General features: G+C 36.5%; 1 protein-coding gene across 4 annotated transcripts in view; it reads right to left on the reverse strand.

Annotated features, from left to right (window-relative positions):
• PIP4K2A (phosphatidylinositol-5-phosphate 4-kinase type 2 alpha) overlaps nucleotides 1-22058 on the reverse strand; it is a 116968-nt gene that overhangs the window by 4815 nt on the left and 90095 nt on the right. For all 4 annotated transcript variants that reach the window (XM_087776657.1, XM_087776663.1, XM_087776649.1 and 1 more), the window contains 4 exons: nucleotides 16742-16888; nucleotides 14037-14075; nucleotides 3976-4089; nucleotides 461-704 (listed from right to left, as the gene is read on the reverse strand). In XM_087776657.1, the coding sequence (XP_087632783.1) occupies nucleotides 461-704; nucleotides 3976-4089; nucleotides 14037-14075; nucleotides 16742-16888 (544 nt within the window). The remainder of the gene's footprint in view (nucleotides 1-460; nucleotides 705-3975; nucleotides 4090-14036; nucleotides 14076-16741; nucleotides 16889-22058) is intronic.

Here is a 22058-nt window from a genome sequence, read left to right on the forward strand (position 1 = left end):
GGTACGAGTGCACAAATTTTCAAAAAGCAACCAAAAAAGTGAAATATAGGAATGCTGCTTTTCTCATTCTTTCTAGACTGTTTTTAACAGTGTTATCTTATCTGCCAGGAAAAGAACAATTACAGATACTAGATTTCCTGAAATGGATGAAAAAAACCCATCAATTAACTGAGAACTGCTGTATCTGAATAGCTAAGGCAGTATACAATTTAATTGTGTAGTAGGTGAATTATTTGACTCTATCACCACACATCACAATATTTAAGAAATATGTTCGTAACAATGCTGAGCATTATAGGCATCTTCTCCTTTCTGCTGCACCAAAGAGCAACTCATTTCCTCTTCTGCAGAGTGAATTCATATTTTGCAGTTTAACTTTGCCTTTACGTGGTTGTGAAGGCTTTAGGATTCTGGTATAAGAATCAAAACACCTTAACGAAAAATATTTATTACTGCTTACTTTCATGGGATTTTATTCCATAAACATCAATAGCTGGATCAAATTCCCCTGGAGCCAAAGGCAGCGAGCTGTTCAGCGTGTTTCCTGGACTGTCTGGAGGGGTTCCAATGGGATGGGTCCCATCACTTTCACCTTCCTCTTCTCCATCATTCTCTTCACACTCTACTTCTTCCTGTTCAGCTCTTTCAACATCATGAATTCCAACCAGCAAGCTGTAGTCCATGAGTTTTAACTGAGCAAGGAACTAGAAAGTGATAATAAGCAATTTATCAATATCACTGAAAAATGTAAGCTCCGCTCATAAACAGGAGAAGTTACACAAAGATATCATCAGCTGAGAAAAAACGGCACTTCTAAGAGAGAGCAAAAGGAAGGATTAAGTGATAAAGCTAGCAGAGAGATACTTGAATTTATTAAGATGTAGTAATAGCACACAGGTCACTTGCAACTTGTATTATAAAAGAGCTGTAGCCCACTCTCCCAAAATCCTCAGGAAAAATCACCTTTCCTGTAGCAAAGACCAGTGCCTGTGTGAGCCGCTGACTGTCACTCCTGGCTCGTGTTTCAATTAGGGCCATCCTGTCACCGCTCAAGGGCCAGACCAGCCTCTGTGCCATCAGGCGTGCTACGATCTGGTGCTAAATCCGCCCCCTCACTCCCGTTTAAGCCTTATTAAAGAATCATGGAAAGGTGTTTAAATATTCTTGCCGTAGAAAGTAGTGAAGTTCTACACCATGAAGACATGAAATGATGCTATATTCTCTTCACTGTGACAGGCTCACAATTTAAATCAGGTAGGCAAAATATGAATGTGAATGAAAGGGTTGTTTTGAATAAACACTGAGGATGGGAATTTTTAGAAAATTGAGAGATGAATACACTTTATGTATAGACAAAGCGTTATTTTAGTTGAGGGGAACAGGATAAGGCAGAAAGCTAAGAGCGGAGGATGGAAATAAGGAAGGTATAAAAGCAGGAAGATGGGATAAACAGTTCAAGGGGGTGAGGGGTAGGCAGGGCAGAGCTGTTCTGCAGCCTAAAAGCAATACTGCGATTTTGAACTTGTGGAGCCCTTGCTTATGGTATGCAGAGAAAGAGGCTGAAAATACGAACTGTTTAAGTTTTTAGAAACTCTAAATGGTTATAAAAAGGACATTAGAGCAGACCAGAGGAGAAAGGATTTAAGCCAGACTTTGGAATAGTGATAGTGATGAAAGAGATGAGTATAGAATACTAGGAAATTAGAAACTACAGTTTGTCAAAATCCTGACTCTGAGAAAAGAGAGGAATCGGAGATAACAAAGTGACTGTAAATTCAAGTGCTAGAAGAAATATTGTGAGATTGAGAAGAGGTTTTAAGAAGAAAGAAGAAACTGGTTTCTAATCATTTCAATATAATAAAACAAAGGCTCTTCACAAGACTAGAAGAGCTTTACGTTTGAAGAGATGATGTGCAATAATATAGAAGAAGAACAGATGAGACTGGCCAAAGGCGATGGAGTAGAAGGACTCCAGGCATATCATTAGGTACTTGATAAATACCGAGAGACAGGAGAAAAATCTACCAATAATCATACAAAAAAGCACAAAAGAGAACAGATTCTTGGGAAAAAGGGTGAACTGCAAACTACAAGAGAACGGCTCTTGGGAAAAACGGGTGCTGCTGCTGACAGCAAAAAGACTTTGGGAGACCAGCACAAGGAAAAGATCATCTGATTTAAAATGGAAAAAATACCCTTATGTGCTTTTTCTCAGGACATTTTCAATAGAATGAGGAGGCAGGAAAATAGACAAGAGGACATCAAAACGGAAGTAACAGATATTTGTCTGTTTGAACACAGGAAGGGGACATAAGATTCAATTATAAGAGAAACATAGAAACAGAACTTACTTAATGACAAACAAGAATGGATACCAAGTCATACAGTTTAGAATACTACTCCATAATATGTTTAACTATAAATACTGTGTGATAAGATAATCACATGCTAAGTGTTGTTGCATTTCTTTTCATTGTAGTGAAATGTGTTTACACATTGGGTCCAAAGGGTATACTATCAGTTACCTCATAAGGGCAGAAGAACCAATAAAAGAAAAACAAGGTTAGAGAACCGCTTGCTGTTTTTAAAATCAGGTGCCAGATCACTTCACACTAGTAGTTTACACGGATATTTAACAATGCCCTGTACAAATTTCAAAACCATAAAAAATAGCCTCTCAAAACATGATCTGGAATCTGCCATTACATTCACAATCCAGTAAATGATGTAGAAGATCGCACACAATTCACTTCCTGGGGTAATAAAGGATCTTCCACATTCCTTGCACATACTTAAGATATTGTCTGCAACCTACTTACTCTAAAATCATTAGTCAGCAACAGCAGTACATGTTAAAAGAGCACAAAACTTAAACCCAAATAAACTTATCTCTATAGCTGTGACATCAGTAGAGCACTTTTCCAGCACAATATTTTAAATATAAAATAAACACACATTGATATTTCACAAAATATTTATGTTTTCATAATTATCATCACCATAAATTTCTCATCGTTACTATGATGGGAAATTAGATTTCCTCAAAAGCAAATTATTGGCTAAATTCTAAAGTTACAGTATTTTTTCCTGTGCAACTAATAAGATACAGATCTGAAGAACTAGACAAGTCATTTCACAGACCCATTTTGATATAAATAGCTGAAAGTCTTATTAAGTCACAGACACATTTTGCTATCAGGTCTCTTCCAACAAGGAAAACAGATTTTAGGCTTTGAGTATAAGGGCTGCAAAATATTGTGTTTAGTGACAATATTTTCAATTATGGAAACGAAAGTCAAGCTGTGTGAACTAGTTAGCCCAATATTTATTTTCTTTTATTTGCTGAACTAAATCAGCTACAATAAAATATTACATTAAATTCGCACATTAACATTTTTCTGGTAAGTATTGACTATGTTCAGCCAATTACAAATTTATATGAAAGACTACATGAAGATAATGAGTCCAACTGCTGTATACAAATCACAGAAGCACTCTACTGTTGCAATACTAAGGATGATTTACAACTGGATTACTAATATGAAACAAATAGAACGTGCATGGCTGTGGGTGGGGATGCTACATCCTCTGTTATGGACTACAGTCCATGTAGCCTCAACTATGGTGTACCTCCACCTGTAAAATACAACTAACGATACTCACCTCTCTCTTGGGGGCATTTGGAAGTACTAGGATTGTAAAGAGCTTAAATACTCAGCAGTACCATCATTTTAACATCACATCATCAAGGCAGGGACAACGTATGCCAACCAGCTATAGCAGCAAGCCATTTATCACATCAGCAAAAGCAGTGATCAACTCCTGAAATTTTAAATTGTGTTTCACTTAAAACAGTCAGTGCTTACCGTCCTACAAACAAGAGTTTTCATTAATGAATTACAGGTACAGTTTCCTGGGATATCTGTAATTTGCCACACATTTTAATCACATATAACTGAACAGGCACATTCTTACCTCAACATCCTTTTTGAGTTTCTCAAGGAACATCTTTTTGTTATTCTCATCAATATGAATCTTTTGGCCATCGTTAATAAAATCATTGTCTTTGAATGTCGGCAGCTCTTTGGCCTGAAATAAACCAAAACTCCGGTAAGAGGGGGGGTCACAAAGAGGAGTGTGGTGAAGCTGCTAGCCTGGCACGGCCCCCCTGCTGGCAGCGGCACCTCTGGAGCTCCCCTGCGCCCAAGAGGGCACCGCCGAGCCACCACTCCAGGGGAAGCAGAGGCACCTCCATCGCACGCAGCTCTCCGTTACTGCACCCATGGAGCCGTTGGCTTAGTTTATCCCTCCTGTAAATGGCCTAGAAGGTATAAGTTTACTGGGCATGCAGCAAATGTAGCTAAGACAAAATCTCCGACTCAACACTTGATTTGCATTGAACCTTGATTTGCATCGAGCTTCTTCCAAGATGTCATTTGTCAAAGTGACTGGCAATAAGTGAAGTCAAAACACAATCTATAGCTCGTAACAAAGCACTTGCATCACATCTTATAGATGAAGTCAGATTGGATTGCATTTTACATAGCTACTCTGAATGTTTATAAGTGCCTAATACCAAATCATTATTTAAAAAGCACCAAGTGAACATGAATTATGTAATGCTGCTTAGAAGTGGTAAATGCCAAAGACCACTGCCTTTTAAGTAAAGTAATTAAACGTTCTTGATGTTGGAGCATTAGTTGATTATCTTCATCTTTAACTCTCCCATGAAGTGATTTACAACAGCATTAAGGAAAGTCAAAAACTTTCACATGACCAGCGCTGAGTAACCATTGGTTTCAGCACTAAGACCCCTCAAACAGATTCTGTTTTCAGAGGCCAGTAACTGGAAGTTTACTTAAAAAAACCCAGCAAGCCAACAAACAAAAAAGCAGTTGCTTCAGGGTATTTGGTCAAGCAAACTAGAAGTAACAGTAGCTTCTGCAATTAAAGCCTTTAAAAAACTGGCCCATTAAGAGCAATGAACAGCCTTTCTCCCTGCCCCCCGCCTTTAATAAATAATAGTGAAGAACAGGTTTTCTTTACAAAGAAAATGTTGCAGAACAACCGAATGCTGCAGCCCTCAATTCCCATGAACTAATGGGTACTTTGAATAAAATAATTCCCCCTTAATCTGAAAGTCCTCCCACTAGGAATAAAATGCAGCTAACATCACCCTACTGGAATGTCCTCCATAAGTTTAATTAGTCAGATATTGCTTATAACCTTACGGCAGATGGTATTTTTCATAAAGTTTATTTTCTTCCAACACAGTAAGGAAAAGAATCTCAGAGGTTCTTTTCTCTTTTCCAAAATGTACATATTGGAAAGCACAGCATTAAAATGTGAGCATCATAGCAGACCCTGAAATGCCCTTATAGATCTTCACAACGGCCAAAAGCTCTTTTTGCTGTTCGCCTGTGCACAGAAGTGACCGAAATACTCAGTTCCCCAACTGTCCAAATTTATTTTTTGGACCTGGAATTTGTGAATTACTCAAGATCCCACAATGCTGCTTTTGTTTAGAAAAGTGACTCTTCTCTTCCAATAACTGCCCAAAACCACTTAAGCAATTACTAACATTTTAATAGTTATGAATCCACATTAAATCCACTGCATCCTGACACCTATGAACTCTGGAAAAAACCAAGGTCCTAGTCCAGCTGCTCTGAATTATTACTGTAACATCTAGAACATTCTGATGTATTAAAATACTCGCTAATAGAGACCCTCTCTTTTATTTTAAAATAAAAGGAAAAAACCCCACACAGCTGAGATGGAGCTATAACCATTCATCCATCCCAGACTCCTGCCACGGAGGAGTCACCCTGCAGTGCTCTGCTGCTTTACTTAAAGATGATGTTAGACACTTCTTGAAGCTCACGACGAATTGTTTACTACAATACAACAGCACAGTGTGCATTGATTTTCTTTCTGGCCTACTCAGTAAGTGGTTTAGGATGAAAATGAGTAGGGGAAACATGAGATAAGCATTCCAGAGTAACAGCTGTAGAGATTATCATACACAATCAAGCAAACTGTCCCATGGACGAGGGCTAATTCTGCAGAGGCAGGACTGCAGATCCAGGGATGTTGCCAACACCAGAGGATGGAATTCAGTGTGTGGGATGCTTAAGAATGGAGAGGAGATTTGGATGAATTAATTTAAGATGAAACAATAATGAAAAGAATGCAGGAAACCAAGCTCCCTTCATTTCTAGCCCAAAGTTCCTAAAAAAAAAATCCTCAGATTATCTTTACACCTAGTATATGCAAGTTATTTATTAAACTAGGCAGAGGTTAAAGTGAAACAAACCCATTAACTCTGCAAAAAACCCTATTAATGCTGTTTAAAGCTGGGGGGGGGCGGTAAAGAGGAAGGATGTGCTTGTGGTTAAGACGCTGAGATGCAGGTTCATCTCTAGGTTCTGCCACAGATTTCCTGCACAGCATGGCATCAGCCAGTCAGACCTGGCGGGCAGTGGGAGGGGGAAGCGCACTTCTCCACTGAAGACAGCCCTATCTTCAGTAAAAATAAACTTACATTACAAGCGACGTCTTTTTGGAAGATGCTAGAGCTGGTAAGCCAGTCGTGCAGGTGCCATACTCCACTTTAACCTTGTCTCTAATCTATTTTTAATAAAATGAGCTAGCAAAACTGACACAGCTGCGTTTCTTGCCTGCCATCACAAGACCCAAGGGGTACTCCCAAGGACATTCACGGCATTGAATCAGCTCTCCCAAAAAGCCAGACTCTTCACTGCCTCGTGTGCAGGCTCCCCCAGTCCTCAATAATCCCTCTGAGGATTTTTATCTGACGACATTTTTCTTCACCCAAACGCCCATAGCTGTGAAGACCTGGCAAGCACAGAACTACATAAATTACAAGCCAATACCGAGGCATGCGAAGAAAAAGGAAGAAGAAAGAAAAGCAGTGGGTCCCATATAAGAAACTGATGCTAAAAAGCAATGTGCCAGTGGTTGTCCTCACCTCATTATTTATATGATATGATGCCTCCCAGCCTATTCTTTTCCCTTTTTCCAGGTGTTATTAGACAAAGCTTTTTTTTGGTGTGCTAGGCAATATCATTCTCCCTATTTATTCAAAGCTGAATAGCCCTAGGATACTGTTGCAGTCCCAAATATTACTAATGACAGCCAGCACTAGTAGTGATTCTCATAGCACTTTAACTGAAATTCATGTCTTAAAATTGATTTGTGAATTTAGAAATGAAAACCTATGAAATATGTGACTAGGAGGAGCTCTCATAGTTATTTAAAATTCATAATATATGCATTCATGTTGAAAAATCCTAATATGTACACATTTTCTTCTTACCCACTGAAATAAATAAATACAAAGAAAACCTCATTGTGGCAGTTTAAAACACTATCTGAATGAAAACACTGAGACTTTGCTTTAATGAAATAATTGATACAGTTAATTTTTAATGAAGTCTCAAATATTTCCAATGAAGCAAAATCCTTGTAGGAAAAAGATTCTCCTAGAATGTAATTCATTATAATGAACATATTACTATCATTAAAGAACTAAATATTTTAAGAGCTGCACAGGAGATGAACATCTAACTACTTCCACTAAATTAATAATAGATTTTCTTTCTGAACCATCTCCATCGTTTTTAATCCCCTACTTAAAGATGCAAGAAAGGCACAATAGATTTTACAAATATGAAGTATTTATTTATCAAAAAAGCATGCTATTTGCACACTTCAGGTTTGCATTCCAAAGTTTGCCATGGTCACAAAGAATTTTAATGGCAGGAAGATTTCACTGCCTTTGAAATGGCTGAAAAGCAATAAAGCTTTCTTTGACTAAGATGACAGAATAATCAAGCCTGATTAAAAAACTAAAATTATGGTGAAACAGCCCACTAACATTGTTTTTGAAAAAAAAAAAAATTCTTTAAAGGTAAGAACCAGGTGAAGTTTTATTTCTACATGAACATGGAAATAGTTTTGCAGATTTCTTAACACATCTCAATTCAGCATCCTATCCTAATGTGTTGAAAGGAAGATTAGCAATTTTTTTTTCCAAAGGGATTTTTGTGCATCATCACCAAAAATAATGATCATGGCTAACATTAATGCCAACATTTTGGAAGAAGCTTACTAAAACAGCTGTAGGACAGTTATGTTTCAGAATAAGTCTTGGACTGAAAAAGGAAAAATACTAATTGTCTTCACAGCCTGGCAGCATTTTCTCACCTAACAAAGCCAAAGATTAGGTTGTAGAAGAAATGTTGCATAGCAGTCTTATTGTTTGTTTGGAACTAGCCACAAGTCACATTATTCACACAGTTAATCATGGCAAAATTGGGCTTACAGTTTATAACTTTTGAAAATGGTATATAACATCTGCCAAGAGTGAAGTTCCACACCCTAGGCTTCTTTCCACAGTGAATGGCTCACATAGTTAATTAAAAAAAAAAAAAAAAAAAAGTGTAAGTTAGATTAACTGTAGACTGACTGGGCTCACCAGCATATATGGAAGGCAGTATTTTTAAAAAAGCATATTATGCTAAATATCGTTTGCAATAATCTGGCACAGGTGGTTTTGAACTGAATCAAAAGTCTGGAGTCACTAGATCTGCAAGATGGAAAAATAAGTAGAGCTTTCTTTGGAAGTCTGAAGATTGCAGCTTCTTCCCTTGAGTAGTTATGGGAGCTGGGTACAAACTTGTTGTACAATTTGCCTTGTCCTAGACAGGGGTTTCTAACCAAACAAGGGTCTGCAGCTCCACTTGCCATCACAGGACTGTAAATGGCAATGGAAATAGAGCTGTAACGCCAAAATGAGGCTTGAGAGGGATCACTGGAATGGTTTTAGCTAGTATAACAGGCATTTTTGTAAGACAAAAAATTGTGCAGAACGTCGTAGATGGATTAGGAATTCGAGCATGTACCAACATAGTAGCTATATGTCTTTTCAATGCTCAGGGAAATGCAACCAGAATTATCCTTAGGGTTAATGTCTTCCTGCTGCAAAATGAACATGCAACATATAAAATGCAAGACAAAGTTCCCCTTTTATTTTTTTCAATTCTTTTAACATATGGAAAACAGACTTTTAAACAAAAAAACCAAACAAACAAAGGCAAGCTAGTGATTTGTTTTGAAAAACAATAATGGGGTTGGTGTCATATGAAGGCTAAATACTGAAATAGGAATCTGAACTCTGAATGTCTATTCCTATCTGTGATGTATTGCAGCGTGATGTTTTGAAAGTTATAATCTCTGCATATGCAACCTTGAGATTAATTTCACAGAGAAATCTAAGACATGCTTCACATGTCTGTTGTGTGAGACTGGCATATGAAGCAGACTGAAATCACTAAAAGAAGTAAAAAAAAAGTTCTGAAATTAGTAATTTTAAAATAGCCAGGAAAATATAGCTCAAATTTTGGGTGATTTACCTTAAATGAAGTTTAACCTATTGACATCAAAAGAAAAAAAGTAATTCAAGACTGAGTAATCTTGTTGCTATGCTCCTGGACTAAAATCCTCCTTCCTTTAGGTGTAATTGTCCTCTCAGAAATCAGTTAATTACTATATGTTGTAACATATAATGTAAAAAGTAAAGCTAAGAAATGATTTGTTACATCTAGCAGCATCTTCCAATCTAATTATCAGTGCTACGTATTCTGCAGACAATTTAACTAAAATGTTACATAGCTGTCAACTATGGCAATTTTTTTCCGAAAAGGAACTTGAATAGCAAATCCTTTGTTCAAATGTACTTACTGTAATTTTTCTGCAGTTATGCTTATTTATGAAACAACACATACCACCAAGGTGGCAATGCAACCAGTTTCAGATTAATTAAAAAGCATAATAATCTATGAAATTGCTCAAGAAAGGTGAAATATGGTGAGTTTCAGTTCAGTTAGGTTTTATTTTTCTTCAAATTGCCTTCCAAGTTGCTCACTCCCAAGCAACATGCTTAAGTTCTTTACAAGTACAAGTAGACTCAGCTGTGACTGCTAATTTGAAGTCGTACTGCAAGCACAGCATAATTGTGAGCAGACAGACCACCAGGGGAGTTCTGCATTATCCTGGTTTCACTTAAGAGGGCAAAATCGTCCAAGAAATGAATAGAAAATGCCCACTATTAAACTAATAAAAAAAAATAGAGAGAACTAAAGCCTAAAAAAAAAAAAAAAGGAGCAGCTGTCAGATTTTGACAACTGTTGAAACATACTGTTCTCTTAAAAGTCAAGACATCTGTAAGTGCATGTTATGATACTTGTTGCCAAGAAGGTGATGCATTTATTATTAAAAATATCACTTATAATGCAAATGAGAGGAATTGTGTGTTAAGGTGATACCTAAGGGATGGAGCTTGTCTCTGCACTGATTATCACAAAATATTGAAATGGCAGTTTCAGAGCTTCTTGTCAATATGTTAGGATATTAAACAGTTGAATGCAGTCAAACAGGAGATAAACTGAAAACAGGACAGAAAAGTAACATTCTCAAAGTCATTCCAGCCACAGCTTTTCTTCCTAAAAACTGATTTAAATTTTTTTTTTAATACTAACACCTATTTTACACTACAAAACTAAAGTAGAAAAATACTTTTTTCGTGATTTCTTATTTTATAGTCCATTAAATCTTTCTGCATAATTGCCTCTTCTTTATTAACTGAGTAAATAACAAAAGAGTAGTTTGAAAGGAAAAAGATTCAAGAACATCATCATTTTAGCCAAGTTTGCCATTTCAAAGTAATTTATCTGAAATTTGCAGTCTACATTAGAATGTGACTGAAATACTTGCTCTTCTGTTTTCTGGCTTCTGCAGCTTTAAAAGAAGCGAACATATTATGCTCGATATTCTGAAAATCATTTGAGTACTTGAATACTGGCATTTGAAATTAAATATGAATTACTTAAAAGCCCATTTAAAAACTCCAGCATTGCCAGACATTTTAGCCATACATTTTAGCACCAAAAGCTTCCTGTCTTTTATTACTTTTCTGTTTTTCAGATGTGAATAGCTGTGGATACCTTGATAATAAGTAATTAAATAATGCTGCCATTAATTGAAACTCTATTATTATTCATGTCATTTCAGGACGATATTAATAAATTGGTGATTTAATTTGCCTCTAAAAAAATTAGCTAAAAATTAGCTAATAAGTTACTACACCAGCCAAGTACTTGAGGTTGTCTGGTATGGTTTAATCATTCAGAGCAATTTCTTCTAACATAGGAGATGCCAAAAATCTCTTCAGAGCATTTGCTACAATGCCTTTTTTTTTTTTTCTCCTTTTCAAGCTAAAATTTTCCAGGTGTTTTAACATCTTTAAGATTTGCTTGAGATTCCCACAGAAGACAGCAAACAAAAAGCTTGAAATAGTGACATCTGCTTAAGAGAAAATGGAAGTGAAAAAACATGCTACAGGGCTCTCGCTTGCCAGTTACAGACAATGGACCATTTACATACTTCTGTCAACAGAGTCCTCAAGGTCCTGAAATTAGTGCCACACATGCACTCATGATAGCAGGTCTCTAGCACTGCTCAGAGTTTCAAAAACAAACTTTCCTTGTCTCTTCTTATAAATACACAACCCCCTTTTTATTTAAGCAGAAAACCTGTGCGTTAGAAACACTTGAGTAGTTTAGACGAGTAAACCACTGCAGTTGTAGATCCTACTGCAGGAGATTCAGACCGCAGTGATGATAAATGTTCTGAACATCTACAATACAGAGACGTGGTAGTGTATTCTTCTGACTCTTTCAAATCAAGCAGCAGACTCCAAAACTTAGACAAAAAACATATAGTAAGCAAAATATTACTTTTCCCTTGCTTGAATCCCTAAGAGTGTTTCTTAAAGTGTTCGTAAAATGTTGTTCCCTCTATGAACTTAGAAGTCTACCCAATTAATTCCTTTTCTTAGAAATGTTTGTTCTGAGTGTTAGTTTGTGGCTTCCCTGCTGCACTGCATTGGCGTTTGAGGGAAACGATGAGTAACAGAAGGCTGTTCTAACAGCCTCAGACCGTCTGCTTGCAACATCAATAAGCTTAGTGTAGTTCTGTCTCCAAGAAATCACATTCCTTTGAAAAGAAAATAATGTGTGAGATCTAAAATAGCAGAAGAATAATTTGGGCGACCAGATTTTTTTGTATTTCTTTCATAGAAGTACTCAAAATAAAAGGGGAGGTTCTAGATGTGTTGAAGTTGATAGGAATTTTTGTTATTGGCCTTACTGAAGTTAGAGAATAACTGTTGTATACAGATACACAAAACTACATAACTGTTTCAACTTAGCTATAATCAAGTTCAATAGTAATTTTGCCATGGACTTACATGGGAACAAAATTAAGGCACTGGTTCTTTGAGGTTCTCACTCAACGTATTAACTACAGCATGTGTGTACTATTACTGATCTATTTATTATTATGAGACATATTCCTAAAACTGCTCAAAACCACTGCACCAAATATCGGTATAGTATCAGCTCCTGTATAGCTGAATATATGGAATTATTGTTAAATTTTACATTACTATTCCAAGCATTAATATTACAATCTGAAGTAGCCCCATCCAAATACAATTTGCCCTCCTTATTTCTATCAGATTATTTTTGTACTACCAGCAGAGGTTTTCAATGACACTAGGTATCATTTGTAAGACACTGAAGGGTTAATCCCTCTGCTTTATAAACAGAAGAGTTGTGCTACTAAACGAGAACAAAAATAGACCACAAGAAAAGAACAGAGACCATTCAAGACATGATCTTGAGGGCCTGGTACAGCAAAAGAGAGCTAATGCTGTCTATTCTAACTGCAGTCGGCATTTGGGACATAGTAGTTGCCTAATGCTGGAAGAAGAATTGTAAGTGTTCAGTCATACCTTAGGACAAAGTGGAAAAACTTTGCACAGTTTTTCATGCAGCGAGAACTGCAGGACTGACAGCTACTGCGTGTCTCTTACTCCTTAGTGCAGTTGCGTGATCTGTAGAAGACTCAGAGAGGCAGGTATGGTACAACTAATGCTTAGGAGAAAAACAAATGATCTGAATGGAATTTGGGGACAACATAAAATGAAGTCTTTTAAGTGAACTGCTGAATGATCTTATGCTAATTCAGAAGGAATGTGCTTGGAAAAATTAAGAAAATAAGGGTCATGGGTTCTTAGACTTCACCCAAATTTGGAAATCTAAGAAATCTTAGATGATGGAGACTATGTTCCACCTTCAACTATCTGTAGAATCTCTAGACAAACCTCTCCTGAAGTGCCATCAGGCTATTTCACTGAAACCTCAGAGAAACGTTGATTTTGAGAACATAAAATTTTCCAAATGAACTGAAGTTGGAGATGGAGAAAAACAAAGTGATCAATTTCCTTTTAGAGCAAAGTTTCAGCCCAGAATTTGAGGGAGACTGTCTCTCATTACAGCTACATGTACATGATCTAAGTCTGTCAGCTGTTTGCTCGCTTGTATGAGCTTTACATACCCAAAGGTTCTCACAATTCAAGGTTTGGTTCACCTTTGCATTCACTTTAGAAGTGGTGCCACGTCACATTATTCCATTAACTGACATGGAGTATCCATAAATCTCAATATTAAAGAGCAAGAGAAAGAAGATGAAGAAGCAGGAGGGAAGAGAACAAAGTCCTGATGTTTTCCTACCACAGGGCAGGCCCTGAAGAAACTGAGAAGAGAAGAGAAGAGAAGAGAAGAGAAGAGAAGAGAAGAGAAGAGAAGAGAAGAGAAGAGAAGAGAAGAGAAGAGAAGAGAAGAGAAGAGAAGAGAAGAAGAGAAGAGAAAAAAGGAAAAGGAGGAGGTAGAGGACTGGCTCACTTACCTCTGAAATCTCAACACCATTGCAAACCAATATTCAAAGGTCTGCAGAAAATAGAGGAAAGATAAAGGAGGGAATAAGGTAGAACTCAAGAGGGGAGAATATGACAGAAAACAAAGAAAAGGGGCAGAACAGCACTGGTTATGTTTGTCCTGGGACTAGCTAGCAGGTTAGATAACTGAAAAAGAAACAGAAATGCACCATACCTTTTCTTTGTCACTGGCTTCTCGAGCCACAGTAGAGCCCTGAAACAGAAAAAATGGATCTAAAAATGTGCATATGTCAGAAACTAATTTGAAAATGTTACGATAACAGGTCAAAAAGCGGATGAACTGCATCCTTCTGAACTTGAGAGCTGTTTTAAAGAAAGGTGATACAGTAGGTAGAATGCCCAGGGCCGCTGAACTGCTGCAATCACTTGAAGAAGATGTATCATGAGAGAAGAAAGATGGATTAAATCCTCAATTGCTCTACATCTATTGTCCTCCTGACTCTGCTGGAGCTTCTTCCTCATGTCTCATCCTCATTTTGAGACTATCATCCTGGAAGTTCAGTTTGCTTGGCAGACTTCTCATCTTTTTGTGCCAGTTTAGCTGTATGGTTATGGAATAGCCTACTCTATATAACTATTTGGACATATGTAATACACATTTGAAAAGGATGTCACACAATATAAACACATAAAAATATTTAAAAGATCACAAAGTACAAACAAGAACAAAGCACCTCACAGCAACATGAAGTCAAAAGAAGAGATGAGACCAACTGTGGATTTACAAGACTTATGGTGCTTGCCAAAGACATTTTGGATATTTTAATTTTTTTTAAGTTTTATTTTTTAGCTTAAAACTAGTAGGCAACATGGTGCTTTCTGAATAAGGTGGAGGTGACAAAAAAATGGCTGTATATATTTCCTTGCAAATTTCTTGGAGAAGGACCACATCTTTAAGTACTCAGCGTTTGTTTATCACACAATAGCACTGCAAGCAATAATAACTACAAACATGATAACTGGACATTGAGAGGTGGGTGAATTAACTCTATCGTTTGTTGGAAGGCATGCATTGTGTAAAGAAGTGCTGGAGTGGCATCATACTAGTCTAAAGAATGCGAGGATTCCCAACCACATCTTTTTATACCATGTTTTATTCTGTTTGCAGAGAGAAACTTAGAAAACTTAGAAAGGATGGATAAAAAAGATAAATGGGACAGCACATCTTAGTTATTATGTATGGCCCAGCAAGCAGGGATTCCATTGCATTATATCATTAACTGATAATAAAGCCTAGTAAAAGCCTGACATTTTAGTTTACTGATGATACACCTTTTATGTTGTATTCTGTGCTCCAAGAGACTATTGGGCCTGAAAAAAGATCAGCTGGAAACAAAACTGGAGGGAAAAAAGTGGATTTACAATAGTAAAAATTAGGGAGATTGCCAAATTTCACAGTGAAGTAATTTTAATAAAATGCCTCAGTGGCCAGGAAAATACCTTTGAAATCCTATGCTGATCTGTGGTCTCTTTTTCTTGGTATCTACACAGGTAGAGACTTGTAGCACAAGTGAGCTCTAGGCTGGTGTCAAAAATATTCATGTACAAAAAAGGACTCTGAACCTACAACTGCAGATGCTGTAGCATGAAAAATCAAGAAAAAGTTATTTAAAATATATGCAGTGTCACTATAAATCTGCTCAGCGAACGAGTTTGTTTTGAAAAATAACATGATATTGATGTTAAATTTAAATTGCAAGAGGAGTTTATCTTTTAAAACAATTCTGCTCAGTCGGACAAACTGAATAGAGTACCGAAGCATTCACAGAAGTAAATAATAGCAAGAGCTATGGACACTGATGCTAAGAACATACTGTATATCATTTATGTTTGTTTCTGTTGTGCTTTTGTCCCCTTTTAATGCATCTGGACATTATGATACTCCGAAACACATACAGTTCTCTCAAATGAAAAAAATATCTTTCTCCGGTAAGCTCTGCTGCCAATAACACTAAATACCAAAAAGCCAATTGTTGACAATCTGGAAATCAGTTCTTACAAATCATGTTCAGGCGACTATCTAACCAATTGCTAGGTAGATACTTGACAGTAGGAAGGGATAGTGCAGTACATAGCATTACAAATCTCTTAATACAGAATGCTAAACAAATATCTTAAAAAAAGTTTGCAGATGCACTTAGTGGTTCAACACATAAAAATTAAATGTATTAGAAAGTGGTAGGTTTCCAAGGGGAAACTTTATGGAGGAAATTAAAATACAGTCCCTTAGGTATAAAGACTAAGACTATATTTTGGGCATTTGTTGTAAGCACTGTATATTAACTATTGGCAAAATTATAATGAGCAGATAAACCTTCTGAAACAAAACTAAAACACATCTTATGATAAAAGCAACAGAAGTTTTGTTTTTCAAGTACCTTCTCTTGAATTATTTTTAAAATATAGAATGAAATATGAAGCTTTTGTAGTAGTGGTGTACTTTGTTAGCATTTTATTAGTTTAAATGATGATGATATTTAGTTATTTTATAAAAGACCTCTGCAGAATCAGCTGTGGCTTTCCATAATGTTGATAAAAACCTATAGGAAGCAGAATTATTATTGTACTTGTGTGAAGAGTTTTACCTTTAACCGTTAGTTACATTTAACAAACATAGCCAGTTCAATTGCTCCATTTAAAAAAGCACAATACAAATAAATTTGTACAATTTCTATAAAACCATCCTTCAGTTTTGCTAAACCTAGATGCAGAAGTAAACCAGTTAATGCTGACTCTTACATAACACAATTTTAAATTAATTAAAATTCTGAGCAATATTCAAGCACCAGCATAATCTAACATTTATAGTAAAGATTTTCAGCTACTTTGTCAGTTATTTAATCAGCAGTTATTTCTCACCTTTAAATCGTATTTTCTATAAACAGATAAACGATGGCTGAACACATTTCTTGTAACAATCATATATACTTCAACTCCATCAACAGTAAGCCGGTACATGCCCAAAAACTGGGGAAGAAGTGTATTCCCGTGACACTCCACAATAAACTGCAGAAGCAAAAGAAAAAAACAGAAATGAGGACGGATACATATTATAAAAATATACATTTATACATTTTTAAAGATAAAACACCTAGAAACAACATATTTATTTGTTAAATATATATTTGTGTGGAGACAAACCTTCAAAAAAATCATGCGAAAACAAACACCTTCATCAGGAGGTTATCCTGCTTTTAGGCCAGCGCGTAAAAATTAAAATCTTGAACTGCTTAACTTGTAACTCTTGACTTCTTACAGACAATCTCACAGAAAGAGCAGGTTCCATTTGACACACCTTTCCACTTTTATGGTCCAGAAAGCACACCTAGTGCAGATAACATATTCGGTACTGATGCCAAAAAACAGAAATATTTTTTCGAACATCACACTGCTGTATTTTGTACTCTGTTGTCCCAGATTATATTTAATTTGTATGTTTCTCCATTCTCAATATTTGTTTATGATGATGAACATTTATGGTGCTGTCACCAGCAAGGGGTATTATTTATTATCACCAACTTTCTGCTAGTTCCCATGTGACGGTTGCATTTCAGGGTCAATAGAGTTGAGCAGTGAAGTGCAAGATCCCTGTATTTTTTTATTTACGAATCATTGTATTTCCTTAAGGTCACCATATCCCTTTTCAAATGGGCTATTAATCTCGAAAAGAATTGCCACCCGCACCTGAAACATTTCTTTTTTTTTTTTTTTAATCACTTGCCTTACAACTAATAGTTTGAATTTCTATTGGAAATATTACTGGAGGAAGGAGAAAAAGTACAGACTATATTGACGACGAGAACTATTGAAGAATGAATATTTATTCCCAGAATAAAAATGCCCATACTGTATTAATCCTAAAGCCAACTCAAACACATCCACTGATATTTTGTGGAACCAAAGAAAAGTTAAGCCACAATGATGCAAACCAGAAAAGGACTCACCAGCTTTCCTCTTTCTGTTATTATGAAGTTTCAAACAGAGGAACTCGGAGAAAAGTTAAAAATTCAAGCCCCGAATAGGAAACGTGAAAACTAACCAACAGTCAACTTCTAAAGCAGATCAGCTTTTAACTATTCGTTGAATACTGAAGCTGCTGTTTCTTTTGTGCCAGAGCAACATGGTTATTAGAAACACATTATTCTAAAGTACAGGAGACTTCAGAACAACCTAACTGAATAAGCCATTTGAATTGTTTGACAAAGGTAGTTAACATTTGGTAACAAATAAGATAACAAGCTCTTGGAACCCTGGAGGTTTTGCAATTTTGGGCTCCTCTGCTAATTTTAAGGAATTTCTCTCACTAACTTTATACTGGAATTTGCACATATCACATACAGACTTTCCTTTTCTAAACAGCAAAATAAAAATAGGAAGATTTAAGAGTCCTAAAAACAATCCTGTCCAGCAAGAAACAAAGGGAATGAACAACAAAGATGGAAATTGTTGACTGTGAATTGAACATAATTTTGACTAACAACTCTGACACACGAGCTGTGTTGAATCTTGCTGGCACAGTTTGGGTTATAAGACTCCTTTCTGTCTGCCCTGTGGCTGTACTGGAGGTTACAATCCCCGAAGCAGAGAATACATAGTCATGATGCAGTTGTGCCACTTCACAGCGAAGCATTTTTAAACTCAAACTGCCTATGAATGGGCAAAACATCTTAAGCCACTGCAGAGGCTCAGTGAATGCAAATCAGAACCGTAGGAAGGAAATACCACTGTATGCCCCAAAATACAAAGGAGTTTGACAGTAAAAGGCCACAAGGGCAATGTCAGTCTTGAGCAGTGCACAAAGATTGATCAGTTTGCACGTGAGAAGACTTCTGTGTTTAACAGATGCAGAAGTTCTAAGTCGGAGTTCTTGAATTGGAGGATTTTCAATCATAGGGCTGTTATCAACCTCATAAAGCAGTTATAACCTGTCACAGGATACATAGCTCATTTTGACCATCAGTAGTTTCTCTTAAAGATCCGCTCATAAAGTGAAGTTAGAACTATTAACGTTGAGGGTACAGAAAACTTGTTTAAAGTACTAATCCCTATTAGTCAAACTACATTGATTATTTTGTTACAAACATCAAATACTTGGCATATATCCTAAAGATAAATACTTTTCTAATGCTTTATAGAAGGTGGGAAGGGTTGTTCTTATAAAAACATTTCCTGAGCGATTCCTTCTCTAAGGTTCTGCAAGGATGATAAAAATGAGTCTAGCTTCCAAGAAGAGTTTAGTGCCACAGAATTTCAGGCCACTCAACTCTTTAATGGATCCAGGCATTCCTAACCTTACGGCTCTTCACTACAGAACTTGAATTAAAATAAATACTATTATTCCAATTTTCCATATAGGGATCTGAGATGCAGAAACTTTACCTGAAATCATACAGAGTTTGTGCCATGTGAAGGAATGGCAGCTAGGCATCTCGAGTACCATATTAATTACACCCTGCCCTTCCTCTCAGCTGCTAGGGTCACAGTCTTGACACTTAAACCATCTTTTCAATCCTAGCTATTGCTAACTCTCCCATTTTAATCTTTCTGGTCCCGAGTGTCCCCATCTGTAAAACAGCAACGTCATTAACACAATATGTGCAACACACGCACTGTAATAACACAAAATAAATCCTTTGGTTAGCAGTATACAACCCCCTCCCAAACTGTTCTGTATTACGTAACAAGCAATTAATGAGTTGCTTAAGTCCTGTTTGTAAGTTAGGGTTAGCCATTTGCTAACACTGTTGTTTCATTTTAATATTTTGCAAACAAGCCTTCTGAAAGGGCAGTGTTACTAGCACGCAACACAGGACATGAAAAGCTCTGCTAGTACTGCTCTTTGCTTGATGAAAAGGGACTTGGCCTTGGTCTTGAAGACTTCCAAGAGACCTTCTCAAAGCAGACCGTGTACCACAACAATTGTTTCCTACTTGCTGCTAACTGTGGACACTTGTGCCATTGCAATTTAAAGAAATGGTTTCAGTGTTTCCCATGACAGCATTTCTTATCCTGATGGGGAGACAAAGGAAAGAGGGAGGAATGCCACTTGCTTTCAGCATCTACAAGGTTGCTCTAGAACTTCCTACCTTTGAAACTATCAATCCCCCATATCTGCATCACAGAGGAGGCAAAACGTGTCATCTGTTTGGGTGGGAGTCCAGCAGGACTTGCACTGGTGACTGTGGTTGGCAGATTTTCAATTTGTCCATCTTGATATAAATGAAGTAGCAATTTAGTCACCTCAAGGTGCTTTTTAGGAATGATTTCCTGAAGTTTCCCACTCACAGCTGGAATAAAAGTGAGCCTAGAAAATAAGCCGGTACATGCTTAACAGGACTGCTAAATTTCAGTGAAAGAAAAGACCTTCACTCCTTTATGTTAACTCTTTCTAAAAAGAACATTAAAACAATTTTATCAAGCAACCTTACTAAATAAAACTGTAATACTTAGCTAATACATTTACAAGTCCTTATATGCAGTAACAAAATCCATTTTTTTTTAAAGAGTGTTGTAATAAACACCCCATCATCTTTTGTTAATTCAGACAATTTTCATTTTTCTGCACAGCATGAGGACAATATTACCATTAACAAAATAAAGTATCATCAGCACGTTACACATTTCATCAGCTGTGCAGCATAAGTTTAAAATACATAATTTTCTGAGCTCTCTTGAATCCCATGCTTAGAGCTGAACATTAGCAAGAAATTCTTTATGACCCTATATTCTCATTAATTTTTGTATAAATACAGCTTCAAGATTCTTTAATAAGAACAGAACTTTTTTTATCTCATTTTAAATGAAAAAATAAGATTCTGAGCTTCTTGCTTCCCCATGGTAATGCTAGTAAGATATCAGGATGACTAAAAGATAACATAGTGCATATAATTTATTGGCAAAGAAGTTATGCCATTTTTGGCTCTTTTTGGAAAAATATGGGGTAAAATTCCCGGTTCTGCTGTTTCTCCTCCCCTTGGAGATAATGTGTGGAACAATTTGACATCAGTGAAGACTAAATCCTGAATTATATCTGTCTCGGTTCTATGTGAAAACTCAACATTCCTATTTCTCACAGGTAGCCCTATTTTGCAAACATTAATTCAGAAATACACAACATGCTCATTCTCTGCTACCCCTTTATATATTATTTTCACGATTTTCTACATCATGATTAAGGCAATCATGCTTGAATTATCAAACGCTTATGTGACAAGTCTATACATTCATTAGAATACTTTCATTAAAGAAATTGAATGGCAAGCGATGTAATTATTTAAAAACATTTTGGACATTGTGAAGGACAAGACGTTGATACTTCTTTTTTGGGCTCAACTTTCTCTTTCAAATCCTCTTGCCTGCAATCAGAAATATCCTCCACCAATGTGTTGTGTGCACATGCATTGACATGTGGAATCACTCCCCAAAAAGGAGGTTGGGAAGTTGTCCAGAGCTATGTCATGCTTCAGAATATTCTGATTATTGCCATTTTCTTGAACCCTAATAATTTCACAGAAAATTATCCATTGGATACTTATGTGACACATCAAAAGGACTAACTAGCTGAACTAGAGCACACAACAGAAATTATAGATTTTAAAGGCATATAAAGCTGTTTTCTTCTAGTAAGTCATGTAAGAAAGTAATTTCATTTAAAGAAGTGTTTGATATATATATACAGGTTTACAGATACAAGCCCTATGATTCACAGCCTTACATTTCATGGTTTCAGACTTGGGCCAGTGTTAATTTTACTTCAAAGTGCAAAGTAATCTAAACGTTATCACCACGTGCGATTATCTAGGCTGCAGATCTGCTACCAGGATCATTATACTTGGTACTGCTACAATCAAATGAGTCACTGGGCGTGCTGATTTCTTCTGAAGGTGCTGTGCACAGTATCAATAGCTTATATATATAAAATACAATAAGTATATGGAAAACATCTGCGGATGAAACCCAGGCCTCAACAAAGCCAGTGCAGCCAAGTCCATTCTGCCATTTTGTGTAGTTAAGATATTTACCTATGAAATTTCACATCTTTGAGTGAAGATTTTCAATGTGTTTTTTGGTAACAGTTCCAGCCCGTGGTTATATGGCCCTTTTGCGTACTGCCCTATCGCAATTCCACCTAAATGCCCATGCTAATGAGTTTCCTGTTTTCAGGGTCACCTCTCCT

The sequence above is a fragment of the Nipponia nippon genome, unplaced genomic scaffold (assembly GCF_047370975.1).
Source record: "Nipponia nippon isolate SJK-2023a ecotype South Korea unplaced genomic scaffold, ASM4737097v1 scaffold_1, whole genome shotgun sequence".
Taxonomy (NCBI): Eukaryota; Metazoa; Chordata; class Aves; order Pelecaniformes; family Threskiornithidae; genus Nipponia; species Nipponia nippon.